The following is a 19,500-nucleotide window of genomic DNA, read 5'->3' as shown; positions in this document are numbered from 1 at the left end:
CTGGTTCATTTTTGTACTGGGTAGTTATGGGAGTGTCAGCCTCATTTGCCCTCTCCATTCCATATGTCTTCAGTAACTTTTCAATTTTTTTCCTTCTGACTCAGAGAGTAGACTCCCTCTTCATTTCTCTGAACCTCTACTCCTAAGTAATTCTGAATCTCTCCCAAATACTTCAGTTTGTATTTGTTACCTAGGCTGTTTATAAACCAAGACACTTGCTTTTGTGCAGTTGTTATCAGACAGATATCGTCAACATACAAAAGTAAATAACAAATACTTCCTTGCACCATTGCTGAATATAAACAGGAATCAGCCAGGCTTTGTTTGAATCCCATCTTTTTCAAACTTGTGTCTATGCATTCATTGTGTCTGTGCCCTTTGCAGCTTTAACACCATGCTGTCTTTTTCAAGCTCATAACCTGGTATTTGCTGTAAATACACCTCGGCGTCAATAGGAGCATTTAAATATGCTGAGGCAACATCAAAATGATTAACTTTTAACCCTCTCAGACTTGCCATTGCTAAAACTGATTTTACTGTTTCAGCCTTTGCTGTTGGGGCAAACACTTCATCATAATGTATCATTTTCCTTTGTGTAAAGCCCCTTGCAACCAATCTGGCTTTCCTCTGATAACTACCATCAGCCAGCTTTTTCACTTTAAAAACCCACTTACAGCTTATGGGCTTTTTACCTTCAGGCAATTCTGTAGGGACAAACACATTCTTGTTTAGCAGAGAGTTATACTTTGCCTGCATTGCCTTTAACCACGCCTCTTTCTCTAGAGTAGGTAACTCTTGCACTTCTTCAAAGTTTTCTGGCTCAGTTACACAAACCTGGTTTATGGTGGCTGGGAACCCATAATGGTCTGGAGGTTGACCTTTATTACTTCTTGCAGATCTCCTTGTTTCATTAACCTCACCCCCTGGGCTACCTTCAGGACTGCTTTTGGGGTGGATTGACTTTGGAGATCTACCTCCTCCTGTCCCTGTTGCACTTTCTTCTCTCCCCTGCTCCATGCTAGCAGCTGGAGAAAAATGCTCAACCTTTACCTCCTCCCTTTCAGTTTCTCTGGGAGAGCTGCCAATTCTTAGCTTTGTTTCAACTGCCTTATCAGGTACGCTCGGCAGTAAAACTTTTTCTGGCAGCAGGTTTGCATGTATCTTGGGCCAATTTCTTTGCTCATTAAAGCTGGCTGGTCGACTATAACTCAAAAGATTTTTATCATCTTCAAACCTGTAGGCTTTCGTACCACTTTCATACCCAAGGAATAGTAACTGCTGTGCCCTTTTCCCACCTTTTCTTCGGTTCTTTACAGGTATGTCAACCCATTCCTTTGTCCCAAAGATTCTCAAATGTTGCAAACTGGGACTTTTGTTATAGAGAATCTTATAGGGTATGTCATCTAGTACCCTTGACCACAAGCGATTCCCAATATAATTCGCGGTCTTAATGCTCTCAGCCCAGTACTTAATTGGGAGATTTGCATCTGCTAACAATGCTTTCATTTGTGTCTGCAAGACACCTCCCCTACGCTCTGCTACCCCGTTCTCCTGAGGCGTCGCCACATTGGTAAGCCTATGTTTAATCCCTTGGGAACGCAACCAGTTTCTTAGGGAGCTTGCCATAAACTCTCCTCCCCTGTCTGACTGAATAGAGCACACCTTTTCACCAAGTTGCCTTTCTACCCTTCTTACCCAGAACTTCAAAGTTTGGGCAACGTCAGACTTTTGCTTTAATGGATAGACCCAGCCAAATCTAGAATAGTCATCCACTAGGATCAAACAGTACTTGTTACGGGAGACACTTGGCGGAAAAGGACCAGTTACATCAGCATGAATCAACTCCAGTGGTTTTTTGGTTTCTCTCTGGCTTGCTCTTGCTACTGGGCAAGCCCTGCTTTTAACCTCCTTGCAGATATTACAGTCTAAGTAATTATCACAACTTTTTATGTTTTTCATCCCCCCACACAACTCCAATGTTTTGTTTAGCACCTTATAGCTAGCATGAGCCAGACGCCTGTGCAGGAGATGAATACACATATCATGGGTTGGGACATTTTGCACATTCGCAACCTTAGACTCACACTGCAGTACATACATATTAGTTCTAAGGTTAGCATTTGCCAACACTGCCCCATTTTGCTTTATCTGGCACTGATCTCCCACAAAGTTTACTTCAAAGCCTGCTTTTGCCAAGTCAGGAATGCTCAGGAGATTGTTTTGCAAACTAGGCACACACAACACATTCCTGAATGTGTGTCCCAGCTGTGGGAACACAACCTCCCCCTCACAAACCACATTAGCTTTCTGGCCCGTAGCAAGACTTACATGTTTTTTGTTTGAAGCCCTAGCATCAGTTAGCAGTCCTTTTCTTTTACAAAAGGTTTGAGAAGCTCCACTGTCCAGAACCCACAGCTCTTCATTTTCTTGACTATCTGCAGACACCCAAGCGGTAGATTCTCTCTGCTGCCTCCTGTGCTTCTGCTGTTTTTGTTGTTTTCTCGGGCAGTCCCGAAGCAGATGTCCACTGGACTTGCAGCAAAAACACCTTTTTACTTTGTTGACCACCGGCTGGTCTGCAGCAGCTCCTCCTGGCTGTTTCTCCGGCTCCCGACACCTCTGCTCTTCCCGGCTGTTGTTCCCTCTGGGATGCTCCAACAGCTGGGCTGAGGTCATCTTCCGCTCTGCACGCCTGTCCTCCTCTGCATACAACCGTCCGGTAACGTATTCCAGAGTCAGCTTATCATTCTCTACCGACTCGAGGGAGTTGACCAGCATATCATAGCTGTCATCAAGGGAACTCAGGACTATAAAGACTTTGACCTCTTCCCCCACAGGCCTCCCTCTTAAGGCTAGCTCCTGGAAACAGCCTGTTAGGAATTTTAGGTGGTTTACCAGGGAGTCCCCCGGTTTCTTCCGACACCGGTGCAGTCTCCTGGTCAGTGTTATCAGTGAGCCAGCTGTCTCTCACACATGGACAGCCTTGAGCGCATTCCACGCCTCACTTGCCGTTACCTTATCAGCTACGTAGACTAGCTGGCTGTCGTCCACTCCAAGGATGATCGTAGCCAAAGCTTTCTCATCCTTTTCAAGCTGGGCCTCTGCTAGTGCCAGCTTTTCATCATCCTCATCCCACGCAGGGGGCTGCGGTGTAGTTTCCACCACTTTCCACAGGCCCTCACGCTTGAGGAAGTGTTGCATGCGGACCAACCAGATGCTGTAGTTCGTGGCCGTCAGCTTCTCCAGCAACACGCCAGTTCTGGACTGCTCCATCCCTGCAGCTCACCTCCAGCACCCACGGCTAGATAACTGCCACCTGTACTCTTGCGCAGCGGAAGCGTGCTGGGCCCATAACCCTGTCGCATATTTCACGCGGTGCTTTCAGCAGAGACGCTAAGAGTTCCAGGTTTTTCCAGTGCAGTCTTTTTTTAATGTGAGCTATATACAGGCATATACAAAAGAAACAGTCCATACAGAGTACTTACAAACGAATACTCTCCACCACACTACAGCACAACCACCACACCAACCACGCCCACTGTTAAACAGGCTTTCCTTTTTAAAACAGGTGATAGCCAATCACATTAATCACACTCCTGCTGAGTCACTCTGACCCAGCAGAGTATTGCATCATCCTGTTGAAGCCTGCAGACTTATCCAGTATCCTGCGAATCCCAACAAAGTCCCCTATTTGAGCTGTAGAACCCCAACTGTCATTAGTAAAAAATAAAAGCAAGTCTCTAAGTCTTGTAGATCTCAAGATATGAGGCGAAATGTGCAGGCATTATTCTGCCTGCTGGTTTTGTGAGAAATAACCCTTATACTGCCGTTCAGGGTCTTTAGCCAATGAATGAAGTCATAGGTGCAGTTGACATTTAGGAAAGCAGAGCTAGCCATATAGAGTGACACGGTCACTGCCTGGAGACAGAGTTTTCAGTTTCATTTTTTAAGCTAGTTTTTAGTTCTCCTGGTTGAGTTGAGGTTGCAGCCCACAGAAAACAGTTCAGAAATCCAGGAGTTTAGTGCTTAGGCCCTGCTTAGGCAGTAGTGTGCCTATCAAAACACAACAGGTAGCAGTAAAGGCAAGAGTCGATAGTTCAGGTCTCACTTTATTATTGAAAAATGTGACATACGCACACCCGGTTTGTAAACATTTAAAAGTTGCTCCATGATGCAAATGCAGATAAAGCCCCATCGTTATTGTATTCACATTACAGGGTGTGGGGCTATTTTGCTGAGAGAGTGTTGACCTGTTGAAAGAATTTATGATGGACCCATAAAGTATCCCAGAAGTGTTTCTGAGTGGGATAGGGAGGCAGCAACCCTGCAGTCAAGTCTCCTGAGGTGTTGGTTTTTTGAAAGGGAAACTGGGACTGTGAAGCTCATAGTAGCAGCCATGTTGAGGAGAGGGTGTGATTATTATTTTTTCTCACCCATGAGAGAAAAAAAGTCCCTTGAAGCTGGTGGATTTTGCTGCAAAAACAACTTAAAGGGAAAGTAATCACCCATACATTCCTATTTGCCACTGCTGTGATAAACTCCACAGCGCCCTGTACACATTTCAAAAAATAATAACCCTCAAACACACCTGAGAAGTTACTAGCACCTCTTACTCATCTGATTATTTTGTCATTGACTGGTTTGGGTTTTTAGTCAAACATACACATACTCCCTTCCCTCTTGGGTTACAACAAAGCTCAAGACTATTTCAGTTGCTCCCTTCCAGAGCAGCAAAGCAGTTCGAAAGTCAAGAAAATGTTTTGTTTTCCCCCAATACAAAATGTTTTATGTCTTTAGATTTATATTTATGTATTTTGTATGTATACTTTGCCAGAATCTAGGGTGGGGGGAAATTCCTGCAGGTGTCCATGCTTTTTCAGTTACTACTTTCCTACTCCTGGCAAGACATATTTTCTGTTTCACTTTTCAAATTCATACATTGTTTGCTTGATTGAATGCTTCCTACCACCAATATTGCTGTAAGTATTAAAAAAAAAACTGGGAAGAAACTAAGATTGAAATCCTTCCCTACCCTCCTCAATATTGATAGCTCAATAGATGGGTTAGGATAGAGGATGAACCCCTTTCTGCCAGTGGTGTGGAGTCCTGCTGTTGAGGGTTTTGCTGTGATGTAGGCCCAGTCCTCACCTGAGCAGGTGGTAGCCAGTGGAGGCATGAAAATGGACCATTTGGGGGCAGGGGCTACAGGATCCATTGGATCCTATGTCAGGCCAGCTCCCAGAGAGGGGCCTGGATTCTGGTACAGTGGTGAGGGGAGCACAAAATAACTCCTAACCCCGCCCTCCTTCTTCCCTGATCTGCAGAAGCTGGCAGAGATGCAGTAGTTCTTTAATGACTCCCTGGGCCGGGACAGGATTGCCCTAAGGCAAATTTTTAAAAATGAGACATGCATAAATGGCATGCAAGAACTGCAGCTCTGTTGCCAGCCGTCTCCGAATTTCCAATAGTTGTGAAAAAATGCAGTAGTTATTACCTTGATGAGGTTGAAAGCTTGATATGTCAATAAGTAGATGAAACTGCTACAGGGAAGAAGGTCGTGTGAACTGTGAAGCCCTAGAAACAGTATTGGTCTCTGCCCTGAGGCTTATTCTCTTCTTTTTTTTAAAGTGTTTTAAGAGTGGTTTGCACTGCTAACACAGTTAAATCTACTCCCTTTTCCCAGCAAGCGGGGCAGATCCTTACTAAGGAGGTGCTCATGAGTATTTGCTGTTATAAGTGTCTTCTGTGGGATTGTGGCTACATTCCATTAATGCTAGCAACCCCAAATGTGCAGAGTGCAGCACACCATCAGGAGCGAAGTGTATCAGTGTAGCTGGTGCTGAACTGACATATCCCAGGAATAGCTTTGCTGGTTGAGATGCACTAGTTAAGCCTTTCGCAAAGCATTGAACCCAAAACATGGGCGTACACAGAATTTATTTTAGGGGACGCAGGCTTTATGTTGCGGTGGGGGAGAACCGAGTTACCTGCAATACAATTGGTCAGTTAAGTATTTTTATTTACTTGATTTAGAGGGGGCAGTTGCCCCACCACCACCTCCCAGACTATGCGCAGGCCCTGAAAGCTGCTCAGTATGGAACCATAGGTTTGGGCCATGAGACATTTTTAATTTCAAGAGTTCACTGTTGAGTGATTTTTGGCTTCTACAGATCTTAACATATTAATTTGTTTTATATATCCATATTTATGCCCTCGCAGAAAGTACGGTGAAAACAACACAAAAAACCATTTTGTTTAATTGAGAAAATAATAATAATAATGAATTATTATTGCATGAAGTGCATATGGCCAAAATGTTAAGCATTTTCCTACCGCATTATATTAAGATGCACTGCAACTGCGTTATATATACCTGTAAATAATAGCTTGCATGTGCCAATAATCTTTACTTCTGAATGATTCCAACAGTGTCTTAATATTGGTTCAATTTACCATGCGTTCATATCTATTCCCCCCCCCCACTCAAATGTCAAAACCATTTCCCCCCCTACAGAGGTTTATACGAAGGATGGAAATTCCTATGGAAAGCCTTGTGAATTCCCTTTCCTATTTAATGGAACATGGCATCATGACTGCACCCGCAATGAAATGTTTACAGATGGTGAATGGTGTTCTACAACCTACAGTTTTGATCAAGATAAAGAATGGGGTGTCTGCTTAAAGCCAGGCAAGTAGCATTGCGAAAATGCTATATACTGTGCTACACTGAAATGTTTAAATGTTTCTTTGATTGTCCTTGAATCTTTCTGCTGCAGTTGCTATTCTCCTGCAACACCAATGTAGTGCAGCACACCCTTTGAGAACGACCGGACTGAAATGTATAATGACGTTTTTCACATAGATATGGGAGGTGCAGGCAGACTTCGTGTTCATCGCAATGCCTCGTTCTAACTATGCGCGACCATGCTCTTCGTTTGAAGGGTGGGGGAAACATCTAAATTGCCCCCATATGGAATTCTCAGCACATGGTTACTGTGGTACCCAGACGGTTGCTTTTTAATTGTTTATTTCTCTTACATCAGAGGATGGTTGTCAGAATGCATGGGAACATGATGCAGATTCTGGAAATTGCTACCAGTTAAACACACAGGCTGCCCTAACTTGGAAAGAAGCATATGTCTCATGCCAGAGTCAAGGTGGAGATTTGCTGAGCATTGCCAGTGCATCCGAGTTAAGCCGTATTCAAGGTACGTACAACTGTATATAGTGAATTTCTGGGGAAACCTGGCACTACCAAATTGAGGAGTGGGGATGGAACCTTAGCAAGAGGATTAGTGTCAAGGTAGATTCTTAGCTACCACCTCCTATCTCTTGAAGGAGTTGCTTCCACATAATTCTCTAGAATGATCAAAATTCCATTCTACACAAACTTATTTCCTACTACCAATAACTAAAATGCCCACAAGAAATTCTGGACCCAGAATGTGCCCTTGGTTTTTCTCTCCCCCTTCCTTTTGCTTTCTCCTCCTTTTTCATATACCTGCCACTCCCTCTGATACTTGGGTTCCTTCTTAAGCCATGGATTTGCTGAACATGATGTGCAAACTAAGCCACTATCTAATAAATTCATATAATGCTTGTGCAACCACATCACATACTGTGCTCCATAAGCTGGTGCCCAAATATTTCTGTTTGACCTTAAATATGTATATTATTTTAGCAACCGAAAGCCACCTGGAAAGACAATACCTGGGTTCAGTACAGCTAAATGGGAACTATGAATTTACAGTGTGGAAACCAATCAATATTATTCATCTTGTAATATTTTTAACTCTTTAGCAAAAGAAGGCATCGCAGAGAGATTCTGGATTGGATTAAACCAGCTGGATATTTCTGGAGGCTGGCAGTGGTCGGATCATACACCATTGAATTTCGTCAGCTGGAGTCAAGGTGAGCACATTTCACTGATCAGTCCCAGTGAAATTCTGTGCATGTCTACTCAGAAAAAGTCTCACAGTGTTCAGTGGATTACTCTCAGGAAGGTGTGAACAGGATTGCAGCCTTATTTTTTAAAAAAATGATTTATGGTGCTAAATGTTTGGAACTATTCCTTTACAGCCCTATAATTATGTGATACTATAACTTTAAATTTCTAAATACTAGTTGTTGTTTTTCTGTAGAGATTCAGAATTCATCTCCACTAGATGGATCTGGCTGTGTAGCTATGGAAGCCAACGAAGGTGCCTGGATGAGTTATCCTTGTGAGAATAAACTTCCTTATGTTTGCAAGAAGCCATTCAACAATACCCAGTCAGAGTTTGCAGGTAAATTAAATTGTGGATTTGGTTTTCGTTAGGCAGTTACGTAGTTAAATTGACTCATATTTACAGCTGCTGCAGCTTCTGTCGCACACTGCTCCGTAACTACTTTTTTCTTCAAGAACAACTTAGTTATGGAAGCCTGCTTGCAAGAAAAACAGCATACCAAAAAGTATATTCATTGCAATGTTTATTGGTCTCAAACCTTCAGAGTAGACAATAAAGAGGTGCAAAGGGTGAGAGGAGAGTTTCAGCCAGGTGTGGCTGTTTTGTTTTTGTTTGCAGAAATAGTTAATAGTTACAAAATCAGGGGAAACGTTTGGGAATTTTTACAATTGTAAAAATGCTATAGTGTCATGCTATAGTTGCCTTTTTTTAGCAGGACGCGGGTGGCGCTGTGGGTAAAACCTCAGCTCCTACGACTTGCCGATCGTCAGGTCGGCGGTTCAAATCCCCGCAGCGGGGTGCGCTCCCGTTGCTCGGTCCCAGCGCCTGCCAACCTAGCAGTTCGAAAGCACCCCCGGGTGCAAGTAGATAAATAGGGACTGCTTACTAGCGGGAAGGTAAACTGTGTTTCCGTGTGCTGCGCTGGCTCGCCAGATGCAGCTTCGTCACGCTGGCCACGTGACCCGGAAGTGTCTTCGGACAGCGCTGGCTCCCGGCCTATAGAGTGAGATGAGCGCACAACCCTAGAGTCTGGCAAGAGTGGCCTGAACGGGCAGGGGTACCTTTACCTTTATAATTGCCTTTCCTCTTTTTTTTTAAAAAAAAAGTGTGTGTGTTTTCTGCGCATCACCTGGTGTATATTTCCTGCTGAATGGTTCACATGTTTTATTTATTCTCAGCAGTTGAGCAGTATGTGGAGACCCAGTGTGAACCTAACTGGCATTCCCACAATGGATTTTGCTATATGCTAATGAGCGGCACTGCTTCCTGGGAGGACGCACATCAACTTTGCAATGCAAGCTATAGCAACCTTATCAGCATACACTCCATAGCAGATGTTGAGATAGTGGTTACAAAACTTCATAATGGTAAGTTTGGCTAAGCATAGGCATGAATTTCTTCTGCCTTTTTCACTCTAATCACCCCATCTCAACTTAAGGCTGAAATGACTGGAAATTTGGTTTAGAAGGTTGCTTGCCTGGCATCAACCTTATATATCTTTAGGTGCCAGGCAAAAACATTCCTCTTCTCCCAGGCCTTTGACTACTTAAACAATCTATGACCTCTTAAACTATGTGAGTTGGGGTGTGTTTGTTCTTATGGTCTTATGTGGGTTCTTATATCGTATACCTCCCTGTGATCGTCAAATGAAGGATGGTATAGAAATTTAATCAACAACAACAACAACAGCTGCTGCTACTATTATTACTACTACTACTACTGGTACTGCTTCATCTGTGGCCAGAATTTTTGTCACTCTAGATCACAGACTCAATAATAAAAATAAATATATATTTTTTTCAACTTGTATAAAATGCACTGTGCTGGCCCTATCTCTATATGTCTTGCCTTAGTCATAGGGCATCTGTTGTATAATTCCATGCATTTTGGAAAAAAAGTGAGCTTGTTTGAGTTATATGGCTGTGCCCCTGGTGTCTTGTTTGATTAGCTATATTGCTTTTTGAATTGCTTATGTTTTGCTATTGAATATAGACACCGCAGACAGAGTGTGGATTGGCTTGATAAACGAGGATGTTCCAGCCTTGTTTAAATGGTCTGACAGTTCCAAAGTAGTGTTTACTTACTGGGATCAGGATGAGCCGAAACTTCTCTCCAACAACACTCCTAACTGTGTAGCTTATTCAGGAAAGGTAAGTCGCCTATGTGTTACTCTGGTCCAAGTGCCTCTTAAGTTTCTGGGAAATAAAGGAAAAAAGCATGTGGATTTATGTACATAGCCTGTTTCCTCCTGTGGAAGTGGAAAAGATGATACCTTAGCAGTGCAACCTTTAACAGACTTCCACAGAATTAACGTCCTGGTATTTCAATGGAACTCGGATGTTTAGGATTATACCCTTGAATTCTAGCAAACTTTCAGCCCAGAAGTCCGCTCCCGCCAGCTGCATCTGGGAGCATTGTTACAGCTGGCTAGGGAGGCAGGTGAGGCAATGCTGCGTTGTGTACATACAGACACCAGCACATGTGTCTGGCAATGTATCTATAGACTCTTCTTCTTCTTCTTTAGCGATCACTCGTAGTCAAGTAAGATTGTCTTCCTTAAACACGGTTTTAAAAGCAAGTCCGCAAGTGACTGTGGAGGCCAATTTTGGATCCACACATCCTTCCACAGTGGGAACACAGGTTTCTGGGCGGGAGTTGATCATGGTGAAGGTTTGCCAAGTGTGCCTTCCTCTTAGCACATTTCTCCCTTATCGTCCTGAGTTTGAGCGTCTTCAAAGCCCATGACACCTTTGGTAAAGGCTTTTCTGCAATTGGAGCACCCGCAGGCCAGTGTTTCCCAGTTGTAGGTGTTTATACATTTTTTTAGATTTGCCTTAAGAGAGTCTGTGTCTGGCGATGTATCTATAGACTATATGGTCCTTTGCTGTGCCTCTGGTCATTTTCCCCCCCACACCCACCAAGCCCACACTCCGTTCCAGAATGGGATTTCCAGTCACTTCGGGGCACAGTTGGAATATTTTGCCTGCCTGCAAACTGGCCAAGTTGGGCAGGATTTTTTTCACCTGCTCTGTACTGGGTTCAGGGAACAGTGAGGTTTAAGGATGGGTATAGTTAAATCAGTTAACTGGGAAAGGTTAAGGTAAGATAAGGAAACTGTTGAGCACCCTTATGTACCTTTGAAGGTGAAGGACATTTCTGGATGCCAGCTTCTCCAGGCTGTGGGGCTCTTAGCCTGGATGGGGAATGTTCTTGAGGCTCACCTGCCACACCTGTGGGGCCCTGGGAGGGAATGGAGGCAAGAAGGCTGCCCTACTCATCATAATGTGGGGCCCCAACCTTGGGACTGTGTTTTGTCATGCCCTTTGGAAAGGGTAGGGTTTGGTTCATGCAGAGTTGAAGTGAACGTTAGCTTGCTGCAATTCTCATTTCCCCTTGCAGTTGTTGATAATAAAATGTGGCCCTAGTTCAACCCATCACTTGTGTGTCTCCTCTCTATTCCTGGGTCCAGTCACAACAGAGGAATAGAAGGCAATTCACTGCGCTAACAGAGAAAACCTTAAGCCTTAGAACATGAACACAGGGCCTATTGTGAGGAGCTCTCCCTGTTTCTTTCTATGAGAAAAATCTCAAAGCAGCTGCTTGTCAGTGTTGGTGGGTTAATAGTTTTTCTGTATATGATATTCGTAGCCTATGATATACAGCAGAGGTGCATGAGCAACCATTGCCCCGTTAACACATAACTCTTAACGGTGGCAGAGAGCAGGTGAGGGCGGGTCTGGCACGCGTCCTGGGGGCGGGGCGTGCCATCTGCGGGGGCATGGGCAGCCCAGCATGGGCGGGGGGGCAGCCACGATGGCATGCGGCTGGAGGCAGGGTGCTCTCCCCGCACTCCTCTTCCTCCGCCAGTGACTCTTAAGCAATAGTGTAGCACTATGTGAATGCGCCAGAGCAAAGAATCGGGCTCCTCTGCTCCTCCAGTCTCTTTTGCTGCTGCCTGTGTTCTCTTCTGTTTTCCAATTGCGCGACTCACAAGAGTTGGCCACCGTGAGAACAGAATGTTGGAATGATTTAGCAGGGTGCTTTTTAAGTTCTTAAAATCCTCATTCAGGTTGGGATACAGGGCAGGCTTGTTACGTTTTTAGATTCCCATACTTGAAAAAATAGAGAGAGAGAAGGAGAGAGTAGCAGGGAAGCTAAGCACTCTCGAAATCTGTTCCTGTCTGCATTGTAATATAGACAACGTGGTTTTAAATGAGACTTCAATGACAGTGGTACCTCGAGTTACAAACACCTCAGGTTACAAACTCCGCTAAGCTCCGCTAAGTAGTTACAAACTCTGCTAAGTAGTTACCTTGATTTGAGAACTTTGTACCAGGATGAGAACGGAAATCGTGTGCCAGCGGCACAGCAGCAGCAAGAGGCCCCATTAGCGAAAGCACGCCTCTAGTTAAGAACAGTTTCAGGTTAAGAACGGAACTCCGGAACAGATTATGTTCATAACTAGAGGTACCACTGTACTTTTAAAAAAATGTTATTAGGGACCCTTTTGGAAAGACTAATTAGCACTCATACATTTGTTATTATATTTATCCAACTACTTTCTTAGGAGTTTATGCATAGATATAGTGGACATTTTGCTTTGCTTGTGCCTCCCCATTTTTTCACTTGTATGTTTACTCTGGCTGTTTGCTTTCATTGAAAATCAATAAACAATGGAGAGAATAATATTGGGAATGTTCTAAAAAAATCTCCCCCCTCCTCTTGCTGATAGCTGGGTCGATGGAATGTCCTGCCTTGTGACAATAAACTTAAATACGTCTGCATGAAAAATGGAAAGATTTTGAATGACTCAAAAGCTGATAAAAATTGTACTGGTGAGGTAAGGCTATATCAGTAATTACATTTTAAACCAATCTTGGAGGCTGTATTAAAAGTATTTTGCTTACTGTTTGCCTGACATTTTGAATTTCAGATTCATTATTAATAATAGAATGGAGTGGGATATTTAGAATTCTTACATATTAAATAAATATTAAGCATCTGTCATTTATCTAGTGTTCTAGTGTATCCCCAATTTCAAAGTAGTAGCAATTCTTAAGTTTCACCATTCTGCCTTTGCAAAAATGTAACGTGGAACATAATTAATGCATACAGTACTTTTGAGTAAAAGAGTATTATTCTCTAAAATAGGAATGGAGGCATGGAGACTTCTGTTACAAGGTTCAGAAAAGTGAAGAATTGTTTGGGAAACTGTGCAACCTCACTATAACAAACAGGTATTCTTTAGTGTTTGTCTTTGTCTAGATAAAACAAATGTGTGTTGTGCAACAAGATTCATGTGGAAACATGAATGTAGAATGAACTCTGCAATATGCTAGTGAAGTGTTTACATTTATGATTAGTAGATTTATTCATGTATTTGATCATGATAGTTGCATCCTTAGTTTTTGAAACTTGACTCTTACAGATTCGAACAAGAATTCATAAACAATTTGATTAGAAAGCATAGCAGAGTTGAAGAAAAGTACTTCTGGACTGGCTTGCACGATATCAGCTCTTCAGGAGAGTATAGCTGGGGAACCGTAGATGGGAAGAATGAAATGCTCACGTACACAAACTGGGGTCATTTCCAACCAGGTACAGTACCTTCTCGAGATCAGTGAAGTGCTACTATTTGTTCTATGTTAAATCTTGAACAATACTAAATTTCTTGGTTACAATTTTGATTTGATTTTAATCTACATTCTAGCATTGCGTGGAGGATGCGTGGCTATGTCAGCAGGAAAATACCTTGGAAAGTGGGAGGTCAAGAATTGCAAAACAACGAAAGCTTACTCTATTTGCAAGAAGTACATTGGACCAATAGTAGAACCGGAAGTAGTTCCTAAAGTTACTGACCCTTGCCCTCCAGGCTGGCACAGCGGATCAGGTCTTGCTTGTTATAAGGTAGCATATATCCTTCCAATTAAATCACCTAAAGGATCTAGTTCAGCCTTCACTATCCTGATGCTCTCTAGATATTATGAACTTGAAGGAACCGAGCTAACACTTAAATAAAAAAAAAGTATATTATCTTAATGAAGAAAAAACAAAAGCACTACAAAATGTTGAACTAGATATTTCCACCATATGGAAAGAGATCTTTTCTGATGTTCATTCTGAATACACCTTACAAAAACAAGTGCACAAATGCCATTGTAGGCATGCTTGTTTCGGAAAGCCTAGCCAGATACGTATAATGTTGCCATACGTTTTAATCTAGTTTTTAGCGCGTTGTTGATTTTAATCTAGTTTATAGGCTGTGAAATTTTGTTTGGACATGGGATGAGAACCCAGAAGCTGAGAGGGAGGGTGTGTCAGAAGGAAGATATTCTCTCTCTCTCTCTCTCTCTCTCTCTGTGTGTGTGTGTGTGTGTGTAACTTTGTATTAATGTAACATTTTATATGTAACTCTATCTTTGTAATATTTTAAGTGTCTGTTGTTTATTCAGTTTTTTGTACACTGCTTAAGATATCTGTAATATGTTAAATGATATTTAATATACTAAGTGGTATAGAAATGAAATAATTGAATAGTCGACTACAGCTCCCATCAGCTCCAACCAGCTGGAACTGATGGGAATTGTAGTCCAAAGCATCTTGAGGTTAGCAGGTTGGCTAAGGCTAATCTAGTTCAGTGACTTGAGTGTGCACACACATACACACACACACACACACACACACACACACACACACACTATTCATATTCTTGAATTACTTTGGACTTGTATCTAAAACTCACAGAACACCCTTGCATAATCCTTCCTTTCCCACGGTCAACTATTTCTTTGCATAACATTTCTTTGTATTAGCTGATTAGATTATCATCGTTTGGTTTTGTTTCCCTGGCTGATCAGCCTCTATGCATCAGAACAAGAGCACCACGTGGATCCTGAGTTGCCCTTTAAAGGTGCTGGGAGTTGTAGCTTTGTGCTGGGGGTAAAACCACAATTTCCAGAATTCCTTGAAGGAAGCTATATATGGGGGGGGGGGCTGTACAGGACAAAAAAGATAAATTTGTGATGCTTTCTTAGGGCAGTTTTTGTTAACAAGACAGGGAGAATAGAATGCAATGTGTGTGTATGAAACCAGATTGGGTAGGTTTATATGGCAGTCAGGTAGCTTTGAAGTATTAGCTATATCTTTGGCCCCTTTCTTTTTATTGATAAAGGGTTGAATCGGATTTTCTTTTTTTCTTTGCAAAGTTATTTCATAAGGAAAGAGTGCTGAGAACCAGGACCTGGGAAGAAGCGGAGAGATTCTGTGAGGCTCTTGGAGGACACCTCCCTAGTTTTAGCCACTTAACAGAAATCAAGGAACTCCATGACATTCTGAGAGAGACCATAAGGTAACGTTCTTGGAAAGCTAGTTTTCTGGCCAAACTCAGTTGGTAATGTGGCATTTGATAGTCATGTCCTTTAAAAAGAAGCTCTTCTGGAACATGAACTAAAACCGCTATTGTTGACATGCAAAGAACAATCGGCAAATTTGTTCTGTCAATTATTTTGTTTTAAACATTATTTTCAGTAGCATGTGGTGACAAGTCTGTTTCCTCCTCTTCCTCCTTGCTTTGAGTATTGTTTCCTAATGAACACATTAGTTAAATGATTAAGCAGTATACTGTTGCATACATACATACATACATACATACATACATACATACATACATACATTTCAAGATCTCTAGTACAGATTGTGGTGTGTGTTTTTAGGATTCTGCAGGAAGGCTTCCTGCAGCCAATCGGAAGCTGTGCCTTGGTTTTCAAACGTTTTGGAAGTCGAATGGACTTTCGGAACGGATTCTGTTCGACTTCCAAGGTACCACTGTAGCTAAGTATTTCTTAATTAACATACATGCATTGTGAAATCTACATGTAAATCGGAATGTACAAATGGCAGGCATAATCGGTATTTTGGCAAACTGGTAAAATGATTCTCTGTCTCTCTCTCTCTCTCTCTCTCTCTCTCACACACACACACACACACACACACAGACACACACACACACTCTGTGCTTTCAGTTTGGAAGTCTGTACAGGGCTCTTGTTTTGCATGATTATAGTGATGAATAATTTGTGCTTAAAGCTGTACTTGGACTGAAATGGTATTTCATTTACAGCGATAGCCGTTGGGTCTGGATTGGGCTAAATAAGAGGAATCCTGACTCTCTAGGATCCTGGCAGTGGAGTGACAATAAGCCTGTAAGTTAAACTGATGGCAATAGCATATCATTGTACCTTAGTTGGAAGAATATAGGTGGGTCTGAAAGAAATTAGGCATCTTTAAAAAAAACACCCAACTATATTTCAGACATATTTTGTCAGTGGAAGACTTTTTAAGAATTTTTTAAAGACTTTTAAAGTTCTAGCCATTTTTACTGTTGCTTTGTATTAGAAGTATGCGCATATACAACAAAAAAGAACTATTTCTTAACATGTGCAGGGGCTCTGAGAAGCAAAGGGATGTTTCCCATCACAGGCACTGTGTTCCATCCATTTCATTTGAACAATCAGGTTTTCATGCAGATTCTTTTGGGCTCACTGAAATAAATTGACAGCCCATATGTAGGAGCCTTGTGTGATCATAGAAGTGCACATGAAACTCTGAGTCATGTTTGGTGACGTTTTTGAACTATGCATCGGATTGTGATCTTGCGCTTAAGCCCCTATTCAGGCATTCCTTTATCTTACGTGATTAAAGCCTTCACATGAGGGAGTGCTCTGCTTCTTCCAGTGCATCAGAGTCCCATCTGTTTATTTACAGCCCTGCACGGGTTGAAAGGCATTTTTCTTAAGCAGGGAGCCACCTCTGCTTGTGGAGACTCTCTCTAGCATTTTGGAACGCTAATTTCGCACATGAGGGAAATGAATGCTGCAATACAGCTGTAATTCTGTGCAGAAGACCACATTCTTACATACATTCACCAACTATGAGCCCTAAGTCTGGGCTCTCTGTTTACTTCACTCAGCAGAACGGAATGTGTGTGTAGCCCTGTTTCCTCCAATGACACAAATGGAGGAGTGCCTGTGGTGAAAAACTACAATGTGGTCATTGCCAATTCAATTCAATTCTGTATCTTCTCTTTCTGTAGGTATCTACTGTTGTTATGCACCCTGAGTTTAAAGATGGATACGATACTAGAGACTGCGCAGCTGTGAAGGTGCGGTGTAATACGCTTGATAACTAAGTGGGAATACTTTGGGGTTTTTTTTATAAATTAGTTCAATTGATAGATTAAATTTAGAATGAATTGCTGCAACTTTGCCAATGTGAAGTTGTCATTGAGTTAATACAACGAAAATGCTACAGCATGCTTACTGTGACATAACTTAAGAATGAAATAGAAATATTGCATTGGACCGATAACAAAAATTAGTCTATAATTTTGTGTCCCTTGCTGTCTTCTCTGAGAAATGTGGTAACAAATGTTGTCTAAATTCTTCTTTTTGTAGTTGAAAAACAGTTCCTCTTTAATTAGTTTCAAAAATATATAATAAAATAATGCACTTTTTGATAACCAGTACTGGTGATAAACGTGTGTGTGTGTGTGTGTGTGTGTGTGTGTATCTGTTACAGCAAATTAAATAAGGCTGCATTCACCTTTTTCCTAGGAGTAGATAACATTGAATACAGTGGAGTCGACATGCTTAGGCTTGCACTGTAACAGAATTAACCCTGAGCAGGCTTTCAAATCTATGCAATAATTACAAGTGCAGTAGGATCCATAACTATTTCACCTGGCCAACCTTGGCTTAAGTGCATGTGTCCTTGTGGTTTAGTTTTTGAGCTACAATCCTCTGTAAGCATACTTGGAAGGAAATTTGATTAGACAGACATACTTCTGTGTTAGATTGCCTTAGATCTGGCTGCACAAAAGCAAGTATCTGTGCTTTTTTATCCATAAAAAAGCCTGATTTTATTTTTTTTAAAAAGAATGAAATATAATTTCTGTTTATTAACAGTTCACTTAGGCTGCATTACACTTACCTGATAGTAAGTTCCACTTAAAACAGTGGAACTTAGTTGCATGTAAATATTACACTGCACATGCAGGAATCAGTTTCATTGGTTTTTTTTTTATCTTAATAATGTGTGCAGTTTCTAAGACTAACACGGCGAACAATGTGGACTCTTTACTATTCTGAAGACAGACAAGAAGATTTCTACTTAAAGCCTTTCTACTGTGGTTCACAACTTGAATGGGTGTGCCAGATCGCTAAAGGTAAACTTCATTCACAGCTTAGTCGTATGCATATTTACTTAGAAGTGAGTGCCACCATATTCAATATGGCTGCCTCCCAGGTCAGTGTGCATAGGAAGGCAGCATTAGGCTTAGAAATGTCTTTACTTTCATTTTATTCACATTTGTCAGCATGTTTGCCCAAATTCCTGTGAATTTGAGGCAAAGAGCACTGAAAAAAGTTTTATTTCACATTGTGTGTGTTTTTTACAAGACAATAAGAGCTTGTTGGATTAGGCCACAGGCCTAACAAATTAAGCATCCTGTTCTCAGTAGTCATCAATATGTCCTTGGGAACCCTCAAGCTGGATGTGAGGCTTTAAAAAAAGAAAGGTGATCCTTGAATCAATATTTGATTTTCTGTGTCTAGTTTACATTGACTATAAAGAATCTACATTTAAAATTACTCTCATGTTTTTATTCCACATAATCAAGCAGGCCTTGCACTCCACAATTATTGGGCATGACTTATTCTGCTTCCAATAATTGAATGCCATTTTAAAATTTTCTGATGATGCCCAAGTATAGAAGGAATGTCTGTCTTTCACAGGTTCTTGTTACAGTGGTACCTCTGGTTACATACTTAATTCGTTCCAGAGGTCCGTTCTTAACCTGAAACTGTTCTTAACCTGAGACACCACACTACACTTCACCCACCTTTGCCTGCCCCCCCCCCCACAGCTTTTCCAAACCTCCCCTCGCAACTCACTTGAGCCCCTCCCAAACAAGCATAATAAGCAAGCTACATGATTGGTTTTTCCTAATTGCAGTTGTGTTCAAGTTTGTAAGCTGTAATAAAACTTTACTGCTTGCACCTTTCGGGTAAAAAGAAAAAAACAACACAGTTTCACTCTTTGTTTAATGGTGCTCCTGAAGATTCCAGCTCTCCTTTTCTTCTGATAAAAGGGAAATTGGCATGCCCTAATTTTCCTTAATCTCATCAACAGGTCGTACTCCAAAGACACCAGAGTGGTACAAACCAGGTAAGCGAACAACTTAGGCTTCCTACACATCATTGATAAAGGTGCTGGCCACATATAGGTCTCCAAAAGTGCCAGTGATCTCGAACACAGCCTCTAGCAACTTGGACCCCCAGCTATCTTATTTTCATTACCTTTAATGCAGCCTGGAAGTAGAGGTAGTTGTTAGCCTGCTCTCTGCTGTTCTGCAGTACCACTGCTTCAGTTGGCCTGAGGGTGTACTGTGGCCCCCAGCCCAGCAGTGGTCAGATGACGGAAAGAATCCAATGAATCCCATCTCATCTTACATAACTGCTGACTCTGGCTTGGCTTCGCACACTGAACAACTTACTCA

At 41.9% G+C, this 19,500-nt stretch overlaps 1 protein-coding gene across 2 annotated transcripts in view; it reads left to right on the top strand.

Moving 5' to 3' along the window:
- The window catches only part of LY75 (lymphocyte antigen 75), a 57,613-nt gene that overhangs the window by 14,313 nt on the left and 23,800 nt on the right, over nucleotides 1-19,500 (top strand). Inside the window, exons 3-17 of one of the 2 annotated variants that reach the window (XM_083703687.1) lie at nucleotides 6,515-6,688; nucleotides 7,044-7,208; nucleotides 7,801-7,911; nucleotides 8,142-8,285; nucleotides 9,128-9,313; nucleotides 9,939-10,096; nucleotides 12,679-12,786; nucleotides 13,098-13,183; nucleotides 13,375-13,544; nucleotides 13,657-13,853; nucleotides 15,152-15,294; nucleotides 16,066-16,147; nucleotides 17,038-17,106; nucleotides 18,045-18,168; nucleotides 19,134-19,169. In XM_083703687.1, coding sequence (XP_083559813.1) covers nucleotides 6,515-6,688; nucleotides 7,044-7,208; nucleotides 7,801-7,911; nucleotides 8,142-8,285; nucleotides 9,128-9,313; nucleotides 9,939-10,096; nucleotides 12,679-12,786; nucleotides 13,098-13,183; nucleotides 13,375-13,544; nucleotides 13,657-13,853; nucleotides 15,152-15,294; nucleotides 16,066-16,147; nucleotides 17,038-17,106; nucleotides 18,045-18,168; nucleotides 19,134-19,169 — 1,953 coding nt within the window. Of the gene's footprint in view, nucleotides 1-6,514; nucleotides 6,689-7,043; nucleotides 7,209-7,800; nucleotides 7,912-8,141; nucleotides 8,286-9,124; nucleotides 9,314-9,938; nucleotides 10,097-12,678; nucleotides 12,787-13,097; nucleotides 13,184-13,374; nucleotides 13,545-13,656; nucleotides 13,854-15,151; nucleotides 15,295-16,065; nucleotides 16,148-17,037; nucleotides 17,107-18,044; nucleotides 18,169-19,133; nucleotides 19,170-19,500 lie in introns of both variants that reach the window. The other variant, XM_083703686.1, reaches the window with a different exon arrangement.

This window comes from Podarcis gaigeae (genome assembly GCF_964106915.1).
Source record: "Podarcis gaigeae genome assembly, chromosome: 1".
NCBI classification, from domain to species: Eukaryota; Metazoa; Chordata; class Lepidosauria; order Squamata; family Lacertidae; genus Podarcis; species Podarcis gaigeae.
Note: the sequence above shows the minus strand (reverse complement) of the source record. Positions and strands in the feature narration are given on the sequence as shown.